The sequence below is a fragment of the Chiloscyllium plagiosum genome, unplaced genomic scaffold (genome assembly GCF_037043375.1).
Source record: "Chiloscyllium plagiosum isolate Xiang-an unplaced genomic scaffold, Cpla_swu_hap1 HiC_scaffold_19, whole genome shotgun sequence".
NCBI lineage: Eukaryota > Metazoa > Chordata > Chondrichthyes > Orectolobiformes > Hemiscylliidae > Chiloscyllium > Chiloscyllium plagiosum.
The window spans coordinates 5,784,024-5,799,291 of record NW_028270157.1 but is presented as its reverse complement, the minus strand read 5'-3'; the positions used below and the strand labels follow the sequence as shown (position 1 = coordinate 5,799,291).

Genomic DNA, 15,268 nt, shown 5'->3' with positions numbered 1-15,268 from the left:
ATCCAGATGGATTTTAAATGACAATCTACATTGGTGTCATGGTCACCATTACTGAGCATAATTCCAGATTTATTAATTGAATTTGAGATTCCACTATGGCAAGAATTGAACCTGTGTCCCCAAATCACTGGTGTCATCCTCCAGCTTACTCCAACATCCCAGATGTTATTAATTGAGTTGAAATGTCACCATTTACCAATGATGAGATTTTTACCATGTCCCTGGATCTCTGGATGACAATGAGCAGTGATATTACCATTGTGTCACATGTAGAACACCCCCTTCTCCACATCATGCAATTTCCAAATTGTTGCAGTGATGAAATGTTGCTTCTTTATTTTTATAATCACACCAAGATCAATAAATCCATAGTTGCTCACATCAAAAATTCAATCCATTTAACATTATTAATGGAATGCATGGGGTTTACAGAGACCAGGGGCACTGTAATCTGAATCTGAATACAAACTCTGGCATGACTTAACGTGCTATCAACTTTATAGAATGCATTCCTGAAATGAAGTAATGACTGAAGATTCCCATTTGTGCTACACTTCCTTCATTGCTGGATACAGGTTCCAACATGGGCAAGGTTCATCTGTTTTATTCACCTGTCTGGGTCATCAGACAATGAGGGGCAGAGGGATTGGGGGGGGGTGACCTCCTCAAGGTCACTCACACCATGAAGTGCCCTTGATAAGTTGGAGAAAATACACATTCCCACTCATCGGGAGTGGTGGGATGGGGCGAGGGAGAATCAAGACTCAACAACTAATCCTGTAAATCCAGTAGGAAATTTAGGAGAAACGTTTACGCAGTGAGTGGTGAGAATGTGGAACTTACTCCCACAGGGACAGTGTGAGGCGAACAGCAGAATTGCATTGATGGAGAGGCTGGATAAACAAATGAAGATTGGGTTACTGCAGTTGGGGTGTGGGATGAGAATCACATGGGTCATAAACACCAGCAGGAAGCATTTGGGCTGAACGGCCCGTTTCTCTCTGCATAGTCAATGTAATATAACTTTCTTCCAAGGCCAATTTATTTTACAATGTTTATAGTTACCAATAACCAATCATATAATTTGAATGAAGGCCATTTCTACCAGGCAATCTTAAAAAAAGCCAACAACTTTTATGAAGTGGTTAAATATAACATTTATAAGCCAATAAAACAGACTGCGCCTTGAACCTTGATATTTCAGTCACAGCATTTAGTCCAGACCACATGAACTCACTGAGATGTATCTCGATAGTTCCCATTCTCACAATGATAACTGTTTTGATCATCTACCAGTTCCTCATGTGCCTTTCCCCTCCTCATTCTCCAGCTCTCTTTCCGTGCTCCATTGATTTGCCTGGTAGCACCATAGGACATTTTTTTCTTTGGACTGATGTGGTTGTCTTCACTGAGTTCAGTCTCCTCTGCCAGCTCATCGTGACCAATGATTCCACACTTGTCTTCACTGCCCTGGTCAGGATCTGCCCAGTCCTGCTTCTCCCCAGAGGCAAAGATGCCGTAGAATATGACGCCGCTGTAATGGACCACTGAGGCGATCACAAAGACGTGCTGCCACTCCTCCCGGGTCTGAGGACAATGAATTAAATCGAAACGCATCAGGAAACACTGATGGCTTTCAATGAACTTGGAAAGAAACCAGAATCTTTCAAACACAGGCAGATCCCACCAACAGCAATGAAATCAACTTAGCCAGCTTTGTTAGTTAAGGATTAAATACTGGTTATAGAGTCATAGAGATATACAGCACGGAAACAGACCCTTCGATCCATCACGTCCATGCTGACCAGATATCCCAACCCAATCTAGTCCCACCTGCCAGCACCCGGCCCATATCCCTCCAAACCCTTCCTATTCATATACCCATCCAGATGCCTTATAAATTTTGTACTCGTACTAGCCTCCATCACTTCCTCTGGCAGCTCATTCCATACACGTACCACCCTCTATGTGAAAAGGTTGCCCCTCAGGTCTCTTTTATATCTATCCCCTCTCACCCTAAACCTATGCCCTCTAGTTCTGGACTGACCCACCCCAGGGAAAATACTTTGTCATTTAGCCTATCCATGTCCCTTGTGATTTTATAAACCTCTATAAGGTCACCCCTCAGCTTCCGACGCTCCAGGGAAAACAGCCCCATCCTGTTCAGCCTCTCCCTGTAGCTCAAATTCTCCAACCCTGGCAACATCCTTGTAAATCTTTTCTAAACCCTTTCAAGTTTCACAACATCTTTCCAATAGGAAGGAGACCAGAATTGCACGCAATATTCCAACAGTGGCCTAACCAATATCCTGTACAGCCGCAACATGACCTCCCAACTCCTGTACTAAATACTCTAACCAATAAAGGGAAGTCTGATGAGGTCCTGGGAATTTATCCACTTTTCTGTGTTTCAAGACATCCAGCACTTCCTCCTCTGTAAAATTAGCCTTCTTCCAAATTAGAACTATCCTTTTCCATCACTATTTTAAATCTAATAGAATTATGGTCGCTAGCCCCAAAGTGCTCCCCCACTGACACCTCAGTCACCTGCCCTGCCTTAGAGTACATCAAGTTTTGCACCTTCTCTAGTAGGTACATCCACATACTGAGTCAGAAAACTGTCTTGCACACACTTAACAAATTCCTCTCCATCGAAACCCTTAACACTATGACAGTACCAGTCTATATTTGGAAAGTTAAAATCGCTGACCATAACCACTGTATTATTCTTACAGATAACTGAAATCTCTGTACAAATTTGTTTCTCCATTTCCCTCTATTAGGGGGTCTATAATACAATCCCAATAAGGTGATCATCCCTTTCTTATTTCTCAGTTCCACCCAAATAACATCCTTGGATGTATTTCCGGGAATATCCTCCCTCAGCACAGCTGTAATGCTAACCCTTATCAAAAAGGCCACTCCCCCTCCTCTCTCGCCTCCCTTACTATCCTTTCTGTAGCATTTGTATCCTGGAACACTAAGCTGCTAGTCCTGTCCATCCCTGAGCCATGTTTCTGTAATTGCTATGCTATCCCAGTCCCATGTTCCTAACCATGCCTCGAGTTCATCTGCCTTCCCTGTTAGGCCTCGTGTATTGAAATAAATGCAGTTTAATTTTTCAGTCCTACCTTGTTCTCTGCTTTGTCCCTGCCTACCCTGACTGTTTGACTCATTTCTGTTCTCAACTGTACCAGTCTCAGATCGATCTCTTTCCTCACTATCTCCCTGGCTCCCAAACCCCCCACCTTACTAGTTTAAATCCTCCTAGCAGCTCTAGCAAATCTCCCTACCAGTATATTAGTCCCTTTTCAATTCAGATGCAATCCGTCTTTCTTGTACAGGGCACTTCTACCCCAGAAGAGATTCCAATGATCCAAAAATGTGAATCCTTCTCCCATACACCAGCTCTTCAGCCATGCAGTCATCTGCTCCATCTTCCTGTTCCTACCTTCACTAGCTCATAGCACTGGGAGTAATCCAGATATTACTACCCTTGAGGACCTCCTTTTTAAATATGTGCCTAACTCTCTGTATTCTCCCTGCAGAATCTCATCCTTTTCCCTTCCTATGTTGTTGGTTTCAATGTGGACAATGACCTCTTGCTGGGCCCTCTCCCCCGTGAGAACATTCTGCACCCTCTCTGAGACACCCTTGATCCTGACACCAGGGAAACAACACACCATTCTGCTTTTTCGCTTCTGGCCACAGAAACGTCTATCTGTGCCTTGGACTAGAGAATCTCCTAATACAATTGATCTCTTGGAACCCAACGTACCCCTCATTGCAAGAGAGCCAGTCCCAATACCAAACACTTGGTTGTTCGTGCTACGTTCCCCTGAGAATCCATCACGCCCTACATTTTCCAAAGTTAAAAATCACACAACACCAGGTTATAGTCCAACAGGTTTAATTGGAAGGTCACTAGCTTTCGGAGCGACGCTCCTTCATCAGGTGATAGGTGAAGGAGGGTGTTCTCAAAGCTAGTGTACTTCCAATTAAACCTGTTGGACTATAACCTGGTGTTGTGTGATTTTTAACTTTGTACATCCCAGTCCAACACCGGCATCTCCAAATCATGACTACATTTTCCAAAACGGCATACTTGTTTGAAATGGGCATAGCCACAGAAGACTCCTGCACTTCATGCCTACTTTTCTTACCTTTCGTGGAGTTAACCCATTTGTGTGACTGTATCGGAGGCTTTCCCCTCTTCCTATAACTGCCACCCATCACATCCCCTTGCTCTTGCAATTCCCTCATTGCCTCTAACTGTCTCTCCAACCAATCCATTCGATATGATAGGATTCACAACCAACAGCATTTATTGCAGATATAATCCTCAGTGACACATAAATGCTCCCTAAACTCCCACATTTGACAAGAAGAGCATATCACTCAACTAAGAGCCATTTTTGCTTCTTTCGATCTACAGACCCAGAAAATAGCACGGTCTTATTCCTCTAAAAAACACCGCTTCAGGCTAACTTAATATTTATGGCTTATATTTTTGAGTTTAATCAAGAGGCATATCTCAATAAAACTTATAATCAAGAAAGAACCCACCCTACTCACTACTGCAGATTTACTGTAAGGCTACACTTAAAATATTCACTTCTGTTTCTGTGCTGTGATCTCTCCCAAACAGGTTCCTCCAAGATTAGTTGTGAATTTCACTGTTTGCTCATTTTCCCAGACGCACTCCAATGTCCAATGATACATGAATTCAAACAGCAAAGGCAGTAACTGTGCAGGTTCACTGCTGGTCAAGGAGCAGTGTGGGTTTCTTTCTCTCTCTCTCTCTCTCTCTCTCTCTCTTGCTCTCTCTCCTGCACTGACCTCACCTTGTGCTGCCTTTGTCTGTTCCTCTCCCTTTTAAAACTGCTGTTGTTTTTAAACTTTTTTTTCTCCAAAGTTTCAAAACAATGCAACAGCATATAAAACAGTAATTGCTGCTCCTGGAATCCGAGAAAATCACCTCTAACACCTAAAATACCTCAAAAAGGAGAAGCCTGTTCCAGCCATCTCGGATTACCCCTGTCTTTACACTTCCTTGATATTTCTGTCCAGTAGACAGGGTACTTCATCCCATCAGGAGGAGGTGATTGCATGGACAGTGCAGCACTCCCTCTGGTCCACATTGGGAGTGGAGGGTGAGGATCATCAGATCAACCATGAGTTTATTGACTGGCAGATTTGATGGGTTGAATGGCCTACTTCTGCTCATGTCTTATAATCTTAAAACTGAAAACTTTCAAATATAGAAGGGAGAGTGCTACCAAGTGGTTTAAGGCAGACTTGTTAAGGCCACGTGGTGTGTGAAACAGAAAATGAGACTGTGGTCCACAACAAATGGATCAACTGACAAAGTCATATTTTTAAATTATAATTAAATTAATACATCAATAGCACAAGATGCTACTGAAACCAGTATGTTGCTGTTATATTGATATCTGCACCCTCCTCCATATACAAATGTCTAATACTATTAACAAACATCCTGCCATTCAATATGATCACAGCTGATCATCCAACTCATCCCCTGTTCCTGCTTTCACCTCATACCCTTTGATCCCCCTAGCTCTAAGAATTATATGTAAGTCCTTCTTGAAAACCTTCGATGTTTTGGCCTCAACAGCTTTCTGGGGTAGAGTCATAGAGTTATAAAGCATGGAAACAGACCCTTCGGTCCAACTCGTCCATGCTGACCAATTTCCCCAAAATAACTAGTCCTAATTTGCCTGTGTTTGGCTCAAATCCCTCTGAACCTTTCCTATTCATGTACCTGTCCAAATGTCTTTTAAAAGTTGTAATTGTACCTGCACCTACTGTTTACCTCGGGCATTCCGTTCCACATACAAACCACCTTGCATGAAATAGTTGTCCTCCCGAGTCCCTTTTAAACCTTTCTCCTCTCAGTATAAACCTATGTCCCCTAGTTTTGAATTCCCCTACCCTACAGGTTCACCACTGTCCTGGGTGAATCTCCTCTGAAGCCTCCCTCACACCTCGCCATTTATCCTTAAGTGTGCTGCTCAGAACACCACACAGTCCAGCAGCTGAGAAATTAGATTAGATTAGATTAGATTACTTACAGTATGGAAACAGGCCCTTCGGCCCAACAAGTCCACACCGACCCGCCGAAGAGCAACCACCCAAACCCATTCGCCTACATTTACCCCTTCACCTGACACTACGGGCAATTTAGCATGGCCAATTCACCCGACCTGCACATTTTTGGACTGTGGGAGGAAACCAGAGCACCCAGAGGAAACCCACGCAGACACGGGGAGAATGTGCAAACTCCACACAGACCTGCCTGAGGCAGGAATTGAACCCGGGTCTCTGGGCCTGTGAGGCAGCAGTGCTAACCACTGTGCCACTGTGCCACCGTGCCATCCGCAATCTTCACAAAAACAGAAATTGCAAGAAAAGCTCAGCAGGTCTGGCAGCATCTATGAAGGGAAATTAAAGTTAATGCTTCCTTTCCTGAGGAACCTCTGAGGAAGAGTCACTGGACCCAAAACATTAGCTTTGATTTCTCTTCACAGATGCTGCGGGACCTGCTGAGCTTTTTCAGCATCTTCTGCTTTTGTTTCTGATTTGCAGCATTCTGCAGTTCTTTCGATTTTGCTGTGAAACTGTCATTCAGGAGCAGATGGGAATGTTAGCTTTACCTTGTGCGATGTCATTGCTCCAACGATTAGTGGGCAAATCATTCCCGACAGTGTTCCCACACCATTGGATATCCCCATCAGGATACTAGCATAACGAGGGGCAATGTCCAAGTGATTCACGTTGAACCCTGGATTCAATAACAATGTGGTACAATCCTGATCAGTTAGGAATAGATTACAGAGCTAAATCATTGTCATATACAACCCAACAGGAGGCACAGTGGGTAACGTCCTTGCCTCTGAGCTAGAAGCTTTGAATTCAAGTCCCATCCCAAAACTTGATGGCCAAGGAAGTTTGAGTTCCTAACACCTTGTAAATCCTTCCAATGCCACAAGGGCAGGAGAGATTCCTGGCCAGCTACGACGATGGAAAGGGTACTGGATTCCTTACAGTCACCCTGTGGACCCACACTAGTACTTGGGCATGATCCCTTGATTCAATAGACATGAGTGTGCGGCAAGGTCATGTCCATGGAATTGCCTTTAGCTTTTCTCAGCCTGTGTCCTGGTCCCTGAATCCTGAATACACGCTTTGTACAGCGTGGCCTGTGGTTAGGGAGTAGTGAACAGGATGTCCTCAATTCCACATGCCCAGAGAGAATGCTCCTGAACCCATTGCTCATTCACTCCCCCTCACAGCCCAATTGTTGCCTTAAACTGGAGAGTGATGCAGGCTATTGGGAGGCCACTGAGCTCAAAGTGAATCTCCTGCCTCTTAAAAACCTCGAGCCAATTAGTCCCACCATCCCTACTCTTCCCACATAGCCCTGCAAATTCAGTCTTTTCACTTTTTGAAAGTTATTATTGAATCCCTTTCCACTGTTTTTTTAGGCTGCACCTTCCAATTCACTGGTCACTGTGTTAAAAAAAAAACTCATTCATTGATTCTTTAACCAATTGCCTGGTCACTGAACCTCCAGCCAAGAATCAGTTTCTCCTTTTGTATAAGATGTGTTTGTTAATGTTATGCCATTAATATTGTTAAGATTCATGGGGGAAGGACATGGTTTAATGAAGCACTGGGAACACTTGTAAGGGGAGTCTGTTGAGATTTGTGAGAATCTGTGTGTACAGTTCAGATCTGCATGATGCTGTATTTCTGGAACAGGGAATGGATTGCATTTAGTTTTACACACTGGCCTGCGATCCAATTAACCGTGTTGATTGTCTATGCTTTTCTCAGACCAGAGCAAAACCAAAATTGGGCTATGTTTATGGGGAGGTGGTGACGTCCTGAATTAGTTAATGTAATGTTAAACCCAGGCTAACATCCTGGGGACCTGAGTTCGAATCCCACCAAAGCTGGTGGTGAAAATTTAATTTTAAAGTAAATTTGGAACAAAGTGTTACTCCAATGGTGACGTTGTTATTTAGCATAAACCCTACCTTGTTCACCGATGCCCTTTCCCATACCCAATTTGGAGAGCCACTCAGTTTGAGGGCAATTAGAGATGGGTAACAATGTTGGCCTCACTGGAGATGCCTAAACCCCATAAAAATAATGTTTGAAATCCCACATATTAACTCACAGAGCCATGGTAAGTTATAAACAAGCCAAGATCTAGCTGAAAGTTGACATTGGTTTGAGGGGCTGAATGTCTTCCTCCTATCCCAATGTCCCAAACCAGCTCAGGGAGTTGGTCTTTCAGCCCATGGTGAGGGCAGCTTGTGATGGGAAAGACACATCAAACCGAACCAATAAACAGAACCCTGAAATTGGGATGATCAGAATGTAGGAAATCTCACCAGAAATTGCGAATCCACTAAATCCAACAGCAAGCACCAGGAAAGAGATGGCAACTTCTCTGGTGTGGGAGTAACCAACAACCAGCAATAAGGTAGCCTCCATGCCAAATCCTGAAGAAAATAAGATGTTATGTTAGTGTCTGGAATCATCACTTCAACCTCTGTGTAATATACTGTGTTTATCCCAGTTCATTGCCAGTCCCCTGTACCAATTGCCTGGATAATTGCATTGGCTCCCAGTGCAGCATTGTTTGGAAGTAAAGGCTCTCATGTTTGGTTTAATGGAGGAACCTTCATCAGCCAAAGCTCAAAGCTCTGGAGTTCCCTTCCTCAACCTCTCCATCTATTTTTCATTCTTTAAGGCCATCTGAACAAACCATGTTTTTAATCAAGCTTTTGATCACCCATGCACAGTATGTAGAAACATTGAGATAGGAGCAGGAGTAGGCCATTCGGCCCTTCGAGCCTGCTCCGCCATTCAACATAATCATGGCTGATCATCCAACTCAGTCCCCTGTTCCTCTTTTCTCCCCCTTGCCCTTTGATCTCTTTAGTTCTAGCAGTTGTTTTCCCTGGGAGTGTCAGAGGGTGACCTTATAGAGGTTTATAAAATCATGAGGAGCATGGATAGGATAAATAGCCAAGCTTTTTTTCCTTGGGGGTGGGGGAGCCCAGAACTAGAGGGCATAGGATTAGGGTGAGGGGGGGGGGGAATATAAAAGAGACCCAAGGGGCAACTATTTCACACAGAGGGTGGTACGTGTATGGAATGAGCTGCCAGAGGAAGTGGTGGAGGCTGGTACAATTACAACATTTAAAAGGCATCTGGATGGGTATATGAATTGGAAGGGTTTAGAGGGATAGGGGCCAAAGTCTGGCAAATAGGACCAGTTTAATTCAGGATATGTGGTCGGCATGGCTGAGTTGGACCAAAGGGTCTGCTTCCGTGCTGTACATCTCTATGTCTCTATGTCTAACACCTTCTTGAAAACATTTAGTGCTTTCTAGTTTCCTCTGTAATAAAAACAGAAAGTGCTGGAGAAGCTCAGCAGGTCTGACAGTTTCTGTGTAGTGGGAAAGATCAATAGAACTGGTTCCAAAAAAGAATCACACCAGACTGGAAACACTGACTCTGTTTCTCTCTCCACAGAAACCTCTGAGTTTCTCCAGCGTTCTCTGCGTGCATTTTCAGATACCCAGCTCTTGCAATCCTTCCCTTTTAGTTTAGTTCCATATGTAGTTTATGTCAGCCTTTGCATGTTTGATGTTCCTGGACGCTGCCCTTTAGGATGGACATCCAGGCCTCGGAGAGATTGCAGACAGGAGTTATTGGAATGGGACCGGGGTGAGAGACTTTCACTCTGTGGAGCGACTGGAGAAGCTGGGATTGTTCTCCTTAAAGTAGAGATCATGGGCACTTAGAACATCGAAACGTACAGCACAGAACATGGTCTTTGGCCCACGATGTTGTGCCGAGATTTAATCCTAATGTAAAATATAGTAACTTAACCTACGCACCCCTCAACTCACTGCTATCCATGTGCATGTCCAGCAGTTGCGTAAATGTCCCCAATGACTCTGCTTCCGCCACAACAACTGGCAATACATTCCATGCATTCACAACTCTCTGCGTAAAGAACCTACCTCTGACATCTCCTTTATATCTTCCTCCTAATATCTTCAAACTATGACTTCTCGTACCAGTCAACCCTGCCCTGGGGAAATGTCTCTGGCTATTGACTCTATCTATTCCTCTCATTACCTTGTATACCTTGATCAGGTCTCCTCTCTTCCTCCTTCTCTCCAGAGAGGAAAGTCCAAGTTTATTCAACCTTTCTTCATAAGGCAAGCCCTCCAGTCCAGGCAGCCTCCTGGTAAACCTTCTTTGCACCCTCTCCAAAGCCTCTATACCTTTCCTACAGTAGGGCGACCAGAACTGGACATAATATTCCAAGTGTGGTCTCACCAGGCACTTGTAGAGCTGCAGCAAAACCTCGTGGCTCTTAAACTTGATCCCCCTGTTAATGAAAGCCAAAACACCATATGCTTTCTTAACAACCCTATCCACTTGGGTGGCAACTTTGAGGGATCTATGTACTTGCACACCCAGATCCCTCTGTTCCTCCACACTGCCAAGAATCCTGTCTTTAATCCTATATTCAGCATTCGAATTCGACCTTCCAAAATGCATCACTTCACATTTATCCAGGTTGAACTCCACCTGCCATTTCTCAGCCCAGCTCTGCCTCCTGTCTATGTCGCACTGCAGCCTACAATAGCCCTCTATACTATCGACGGCACCTCCAAATTTACTAACCCACCCCTCAACCTCCTCATCCAAGTCATTTATAAAAACTATAAAGAGCAGAGGCCCAAGAACAGAACCTGCGGGACCCCACTCAACACTGACCTCCAGGCAGAATACTTTCCATCTACAACCTTTCTCTGCCTTCTGTCAGCCAGCCAATTCTGAATCCAGATAGCCAAATCTCCCTGTATCCCATACTTCCTGACTTTATGAATGAGCTTACCATGGGGAGCCCTATCAAATGCCTTGCTGAAGTCCATATACACCACATCCACCGCTCGACCTTCGTCAACCTGTCTTGTCACCTCCTTAAAGAACTCAATAAGATTTGTGAGGCATGACCTACCCCGCATAAAGCCATGCTGACTGCCTTCAATCACACTTCTTGAAATTTATTTGTTCAAGGGATTTATGTCCCACAGGCTGAGCTAGTATTGATTGGTAGCCCTTGAGAAGGTGGGAGTGAGCTGCCTTCTTGAACCGCTGCAGTCCATGTGCTGTGGGTAGACCCAGAATGTCCCTTAGGGAGGGAATTCCAGGATTTTGACCCAGCTACACTGAAGGAAGAATGATATATTTTCAAGTTAGGATGGTGAGGGGCTTGGAGGGGAACTTGCAGGGAGTGGTGTTCCCTTGTGTCTGCTGCCCTTGTCCTTCCAGATGGAAGTGATCATGAGTTTGGAAGGTGCTGTCTGAGGAGCCTCAGTGAGCATTGATAGAACAAGTGAGGAGAAACTTTTTCCATTGTTAACCAATAAACAGAGATTGAAGGTAACTTGTGAAAGAAGCAGAAATGAAGTGAGGTGTCATGATCTGGAATGACCTGCCTAACATAGAACATAGAACATAGAAGAATACAGCGCAGTACAGGCCCTTGGGCCCTCGATGTTGCGCCGATCCAAGCCCACCTAAACTACACTAACCCACTATCCTCCATATACCTATCCAATGCCCTCTTAAATGCCCATAAAGAGGGAGAGTCCACCACTGTTACTGGCAGGGCATTCCATGAACTAACGACTCGCTGAGTGAAGAACCTACCCCTAACATCAGTCCTATATCTACCCCCCTTTAATTTAAAGCTATGCCCCCTTGTAATACCCGACTCAATACGCGGGAAAAGGTTCATACTGTCGACCCTATCTAACCCCCTAATCATCTTGTACACCTCAATCAAGTCACCCCTAAACCTTCTTTTCTCTAGTGAAAACAGCCCCAAGTGCCTCAGTCTTTCCTCATACGATTTTCCTTCCATACCAGGCAACATCCTGGTAAACCTCCTCTGCACCCATTCCAATGCCTCCACATCCTTCCTATAGTATGGCGACCAAAACTGCACACAATATTCCAGATGCGGCCGTACCAGAGTCTTATACAACTGCATCATGACCTCAGGACTCCGGAACTCAATTCCTCTACCAATAAAAGCCAGTACGCCATATGCCTTCCTCACCGCACTATTTACCTGGGTGGCAACTTTCAGAGATCTGTGTACATGGACACCAAGATCCCTCTGCTCATCCACACTACCAAGTATCCGACCATTAGCCCAGTACCCCATCTTTTTGTTATTCTTCCCAAAGTGAATCACCTCGCACTTAGCTACATTGAATTCCATCTGCCACCTTTCTGCCCAGCTCTGCAGCTTCTCTATATCCTGCTGTAACCTGCCACATGCTTCCTCACTGTCAACAACTCCTCCGACTTTCGTATCATCCGCAAACTTGCTCACCCAACCTTCTAACCCCTCTTCCAGGTCATTTATAAAAATGACAAACAGCAATGGTCCCAAAACAGATCCTTGCGGAACACCGCTAGTGACGGCACTCCATGAAGAAACTTTGCCATCAACTACTACCCTCTGTCTTCTTCCATCCAGCCAATTCCTAATCCAAACCTCCAACTCACCCTCAATGCCATATCTCCGTATTTTCTGCAGTAGCCTACCATGGGGAACCTTATCAAACGCCTGACTAAAATCCATATATACCACATCTACCGCTTTCCCCTCATCAACCTCCTTCGTCACCTTTTCAAAGAATTCAATAAGGTTTGTGAGGCACGACTTGCCCTTCACAAAACCATGCTGACTATCCTTGATCACATTATTCCTATCCAGATGTGCATAAATCCTATCCCTTACAATTCTCTCTAAGACTTTGCCCACAACAGAAGTGAGACTCACCGGCCTATAGTTACTAGGGCTATCCCTACTCCCCTTTTTGAACAAGGGAACCACATTTGCTATCCTCCAGTCTTCTGGGACTACTCCTGTAGACAAAGAGGACATAAAAATCAAGGCCAATGGCTCTGCAATCTCCTCCCTTGCTTCCCAGAGAATCCTAGGATAAATGCCATCAGGCCCAGGGGACTTATCTATTTTCACCTTTTCCAGGATTTCCAACACCTCTTCTCTACATACCTCAAAGCCATCCATTCTACTTATTTGTGCCTCAGTATTCTCATCGACAACAATGCCCTGTTCCTGAGTGAATACTGAAGAAAAGTATTCATTCAGTGTCTCCCCAATCTCTTCCGCCTCCACACGCAACTTCCCCCTACTATCCTTGACTGGACCTATTCCTACCCTAGTCATTCTTTTATTCCTAACATACCTATAGAAAGCCTTAGGGTTTTCCCTAATCCTATCTACTAAGGACCTTTCATGTCCCCTCCTTGCTGCTTTTAGCTCTCTCTTCAGGTCCTTCCTGGCTACCCTATAACTCTCAATCGCCCCAATTGAACCTTCACGTCTCATCTTGAGATAGGCCGCCCTCTTCTATTTAACAAAGGATTCCAATTCCTTATTAAACCACGGCTCCCTCGCACGACCCTTTCCTTCCTGCCTGACAGGTACATAATTATCAAGGACACTCAATAGTTGCCCCTTGAACAAGTTCCACATATCATTTACACTCTTGCCTTGGAGTCTACTTTTCCAAGCCACACATCCTAAGTCATGCCTCACCGCATCATAATTTCCCTTACCCCAGCTATAATTCTTGCCCTGTAGTACACACTTATCCCTCTCCATCACGAGTGTAAAAATCACCGAATTATGGTCACTATCCCCAAAGTGCTCACCTACCTCTAATTCTAACACCTGGCCTGGTTCGTTACCCAGAACCAAATCCAGTATGGCCTCACCTCTTGTTGGCCTGTCTACATATTGTGTCAGGAAACTCTCCTGCACACATTGAACAAACACTGACCCATCTAACGAACTTGAGCTATAGCTTTCCCAATCAATATCAGGAAAGTTAAAGTCCCCCATAACAACCACCCTATTACTGTCACTCATCTCCTGAATCACCTTCCCAATCCTTTCTTCAATGATTCTAGGACTATTAGGAGGCCTGTAAAAGACTCCTAACAGGTTGACCTCACCTTTCCTCTTCCTAACCTCAGCCCAAACTACCTCAGATGGCAAGTCCTCATCCATCGTCCTTTCCACCGCTGTAATACTATCTTTGACAAGCAATGCCACACCTCCCCCTCTTTTACCCCCACCTCTGACCCGACTAAAACATTTAAATCCCGGAACCTGCAACAGCCAATCCTGTCCCTGTTCTAGCCATGTCTCCGTAATAGCCACAACATCGAAGTCCCAGGTACCAACCAACGCTGCAAGTTCACCTACCTTATTTCGTATACTTCTTGCATTGAAGTATACACACTTCAAGCCACTTCCCTGTTTACAGGCACCCTCCTTGGAAATTGATGCCATGTTCCTCACCTCCCTACACTCCAGGCCCTGCACCCTGAAGCTACAATCTGGGTTCCCATGCCCCTGCCGAGTTAGTTTAAACCCCCCCCAAGAGCACTAGCAAACCTCCCCCAAAGGATACTGGTTCCCCTCAGGTTCAGGTGTAGACCATCCTGTTTATAGAGGTCCCACCGTCCCCAGAAAGAACCCCAGTTATCCAAAAACTGGAACCCCTCCCTCCTGCACCATCCCTGAAGCCACGCATTTAATTGTTCTCTCTCCCTATTCCTCGAATCTCTATCACGTGGCACGGGTAACAAACCAGAGACAACAACTCTGTTTGTTCTAACTCCAAGCTTCCAACCTAGCTCCCTGAAAGCCTGTCTAACATCCTCAGCACTCCTCCTACCTATGTCGTTGGTGCCAATGTGGACCACGACTTCGGGTTGCTCCCCCTCCCCCTCCAGGACCCGGAAAACACGATCAGAGACATCACGTACCCTTGCACCTGGGAGGCAACATACCAAACGTGAGTCTCTCTCGTTCCCACAAAACCGCCTATCTGTGCCACGAACTATCGAGTCCCCAATTACTACTGCTCTGCTCTTCTTCACCCTTCCCTTCTGAGTAACGGGGACAGGCTCCGTGCCAGAGACCTGAGCCCCGTTACTTACCCCTGGTAAGTCATCCCCCCCACAAGTATCCAAAACGGTATACTTGTTCTTGAGGGGAATGGCCGCAGGAGGTCCCTGCACTGGCTGCTTCCTCCCAGTCCCCCTCACTGTAACCCATCTATCTGCCATCTTTGGAGTTACTACTTCCCTATAACTC

The 15,268-nt window shown here is 45.1% G+C and overlaps 1 protein-coding gene across 1 annotated transcript in view; it reads right to left on the bottom strand.

Annotated features, from left to right (window-relative positions):
* Positions 1 to 307: 307 nt before the first annotated feature.
* Positions 308 to 15,268, bottom strand: part of LOC122559331 (vesicular glutamate transporter 3) — an 85,572-nt gene continuing 70,611 nt past the window's right edge. The window contains exons 10-12 of the mRNA XM_043708722.2: positions 8,424 to 8,534; positions 6,678 to 6,805; positions 308 to 1,587 (exon numbers count right to left, since the gene is read on the bottom strand). Coding sequence (XP_043564657.2) covers positions 1,234 to 1,587; positions 6,678 to 6,805; positions 8,424 to 8,534 — 593 coding nt within the window. The 3' untranslated portion in view covers positions 308 to 1,233. The remainder of the gene's footprint in view (positions 1,588 to 6,677; positions 6,806 to 8,423; positions 8,535 to 15,268) is intronic.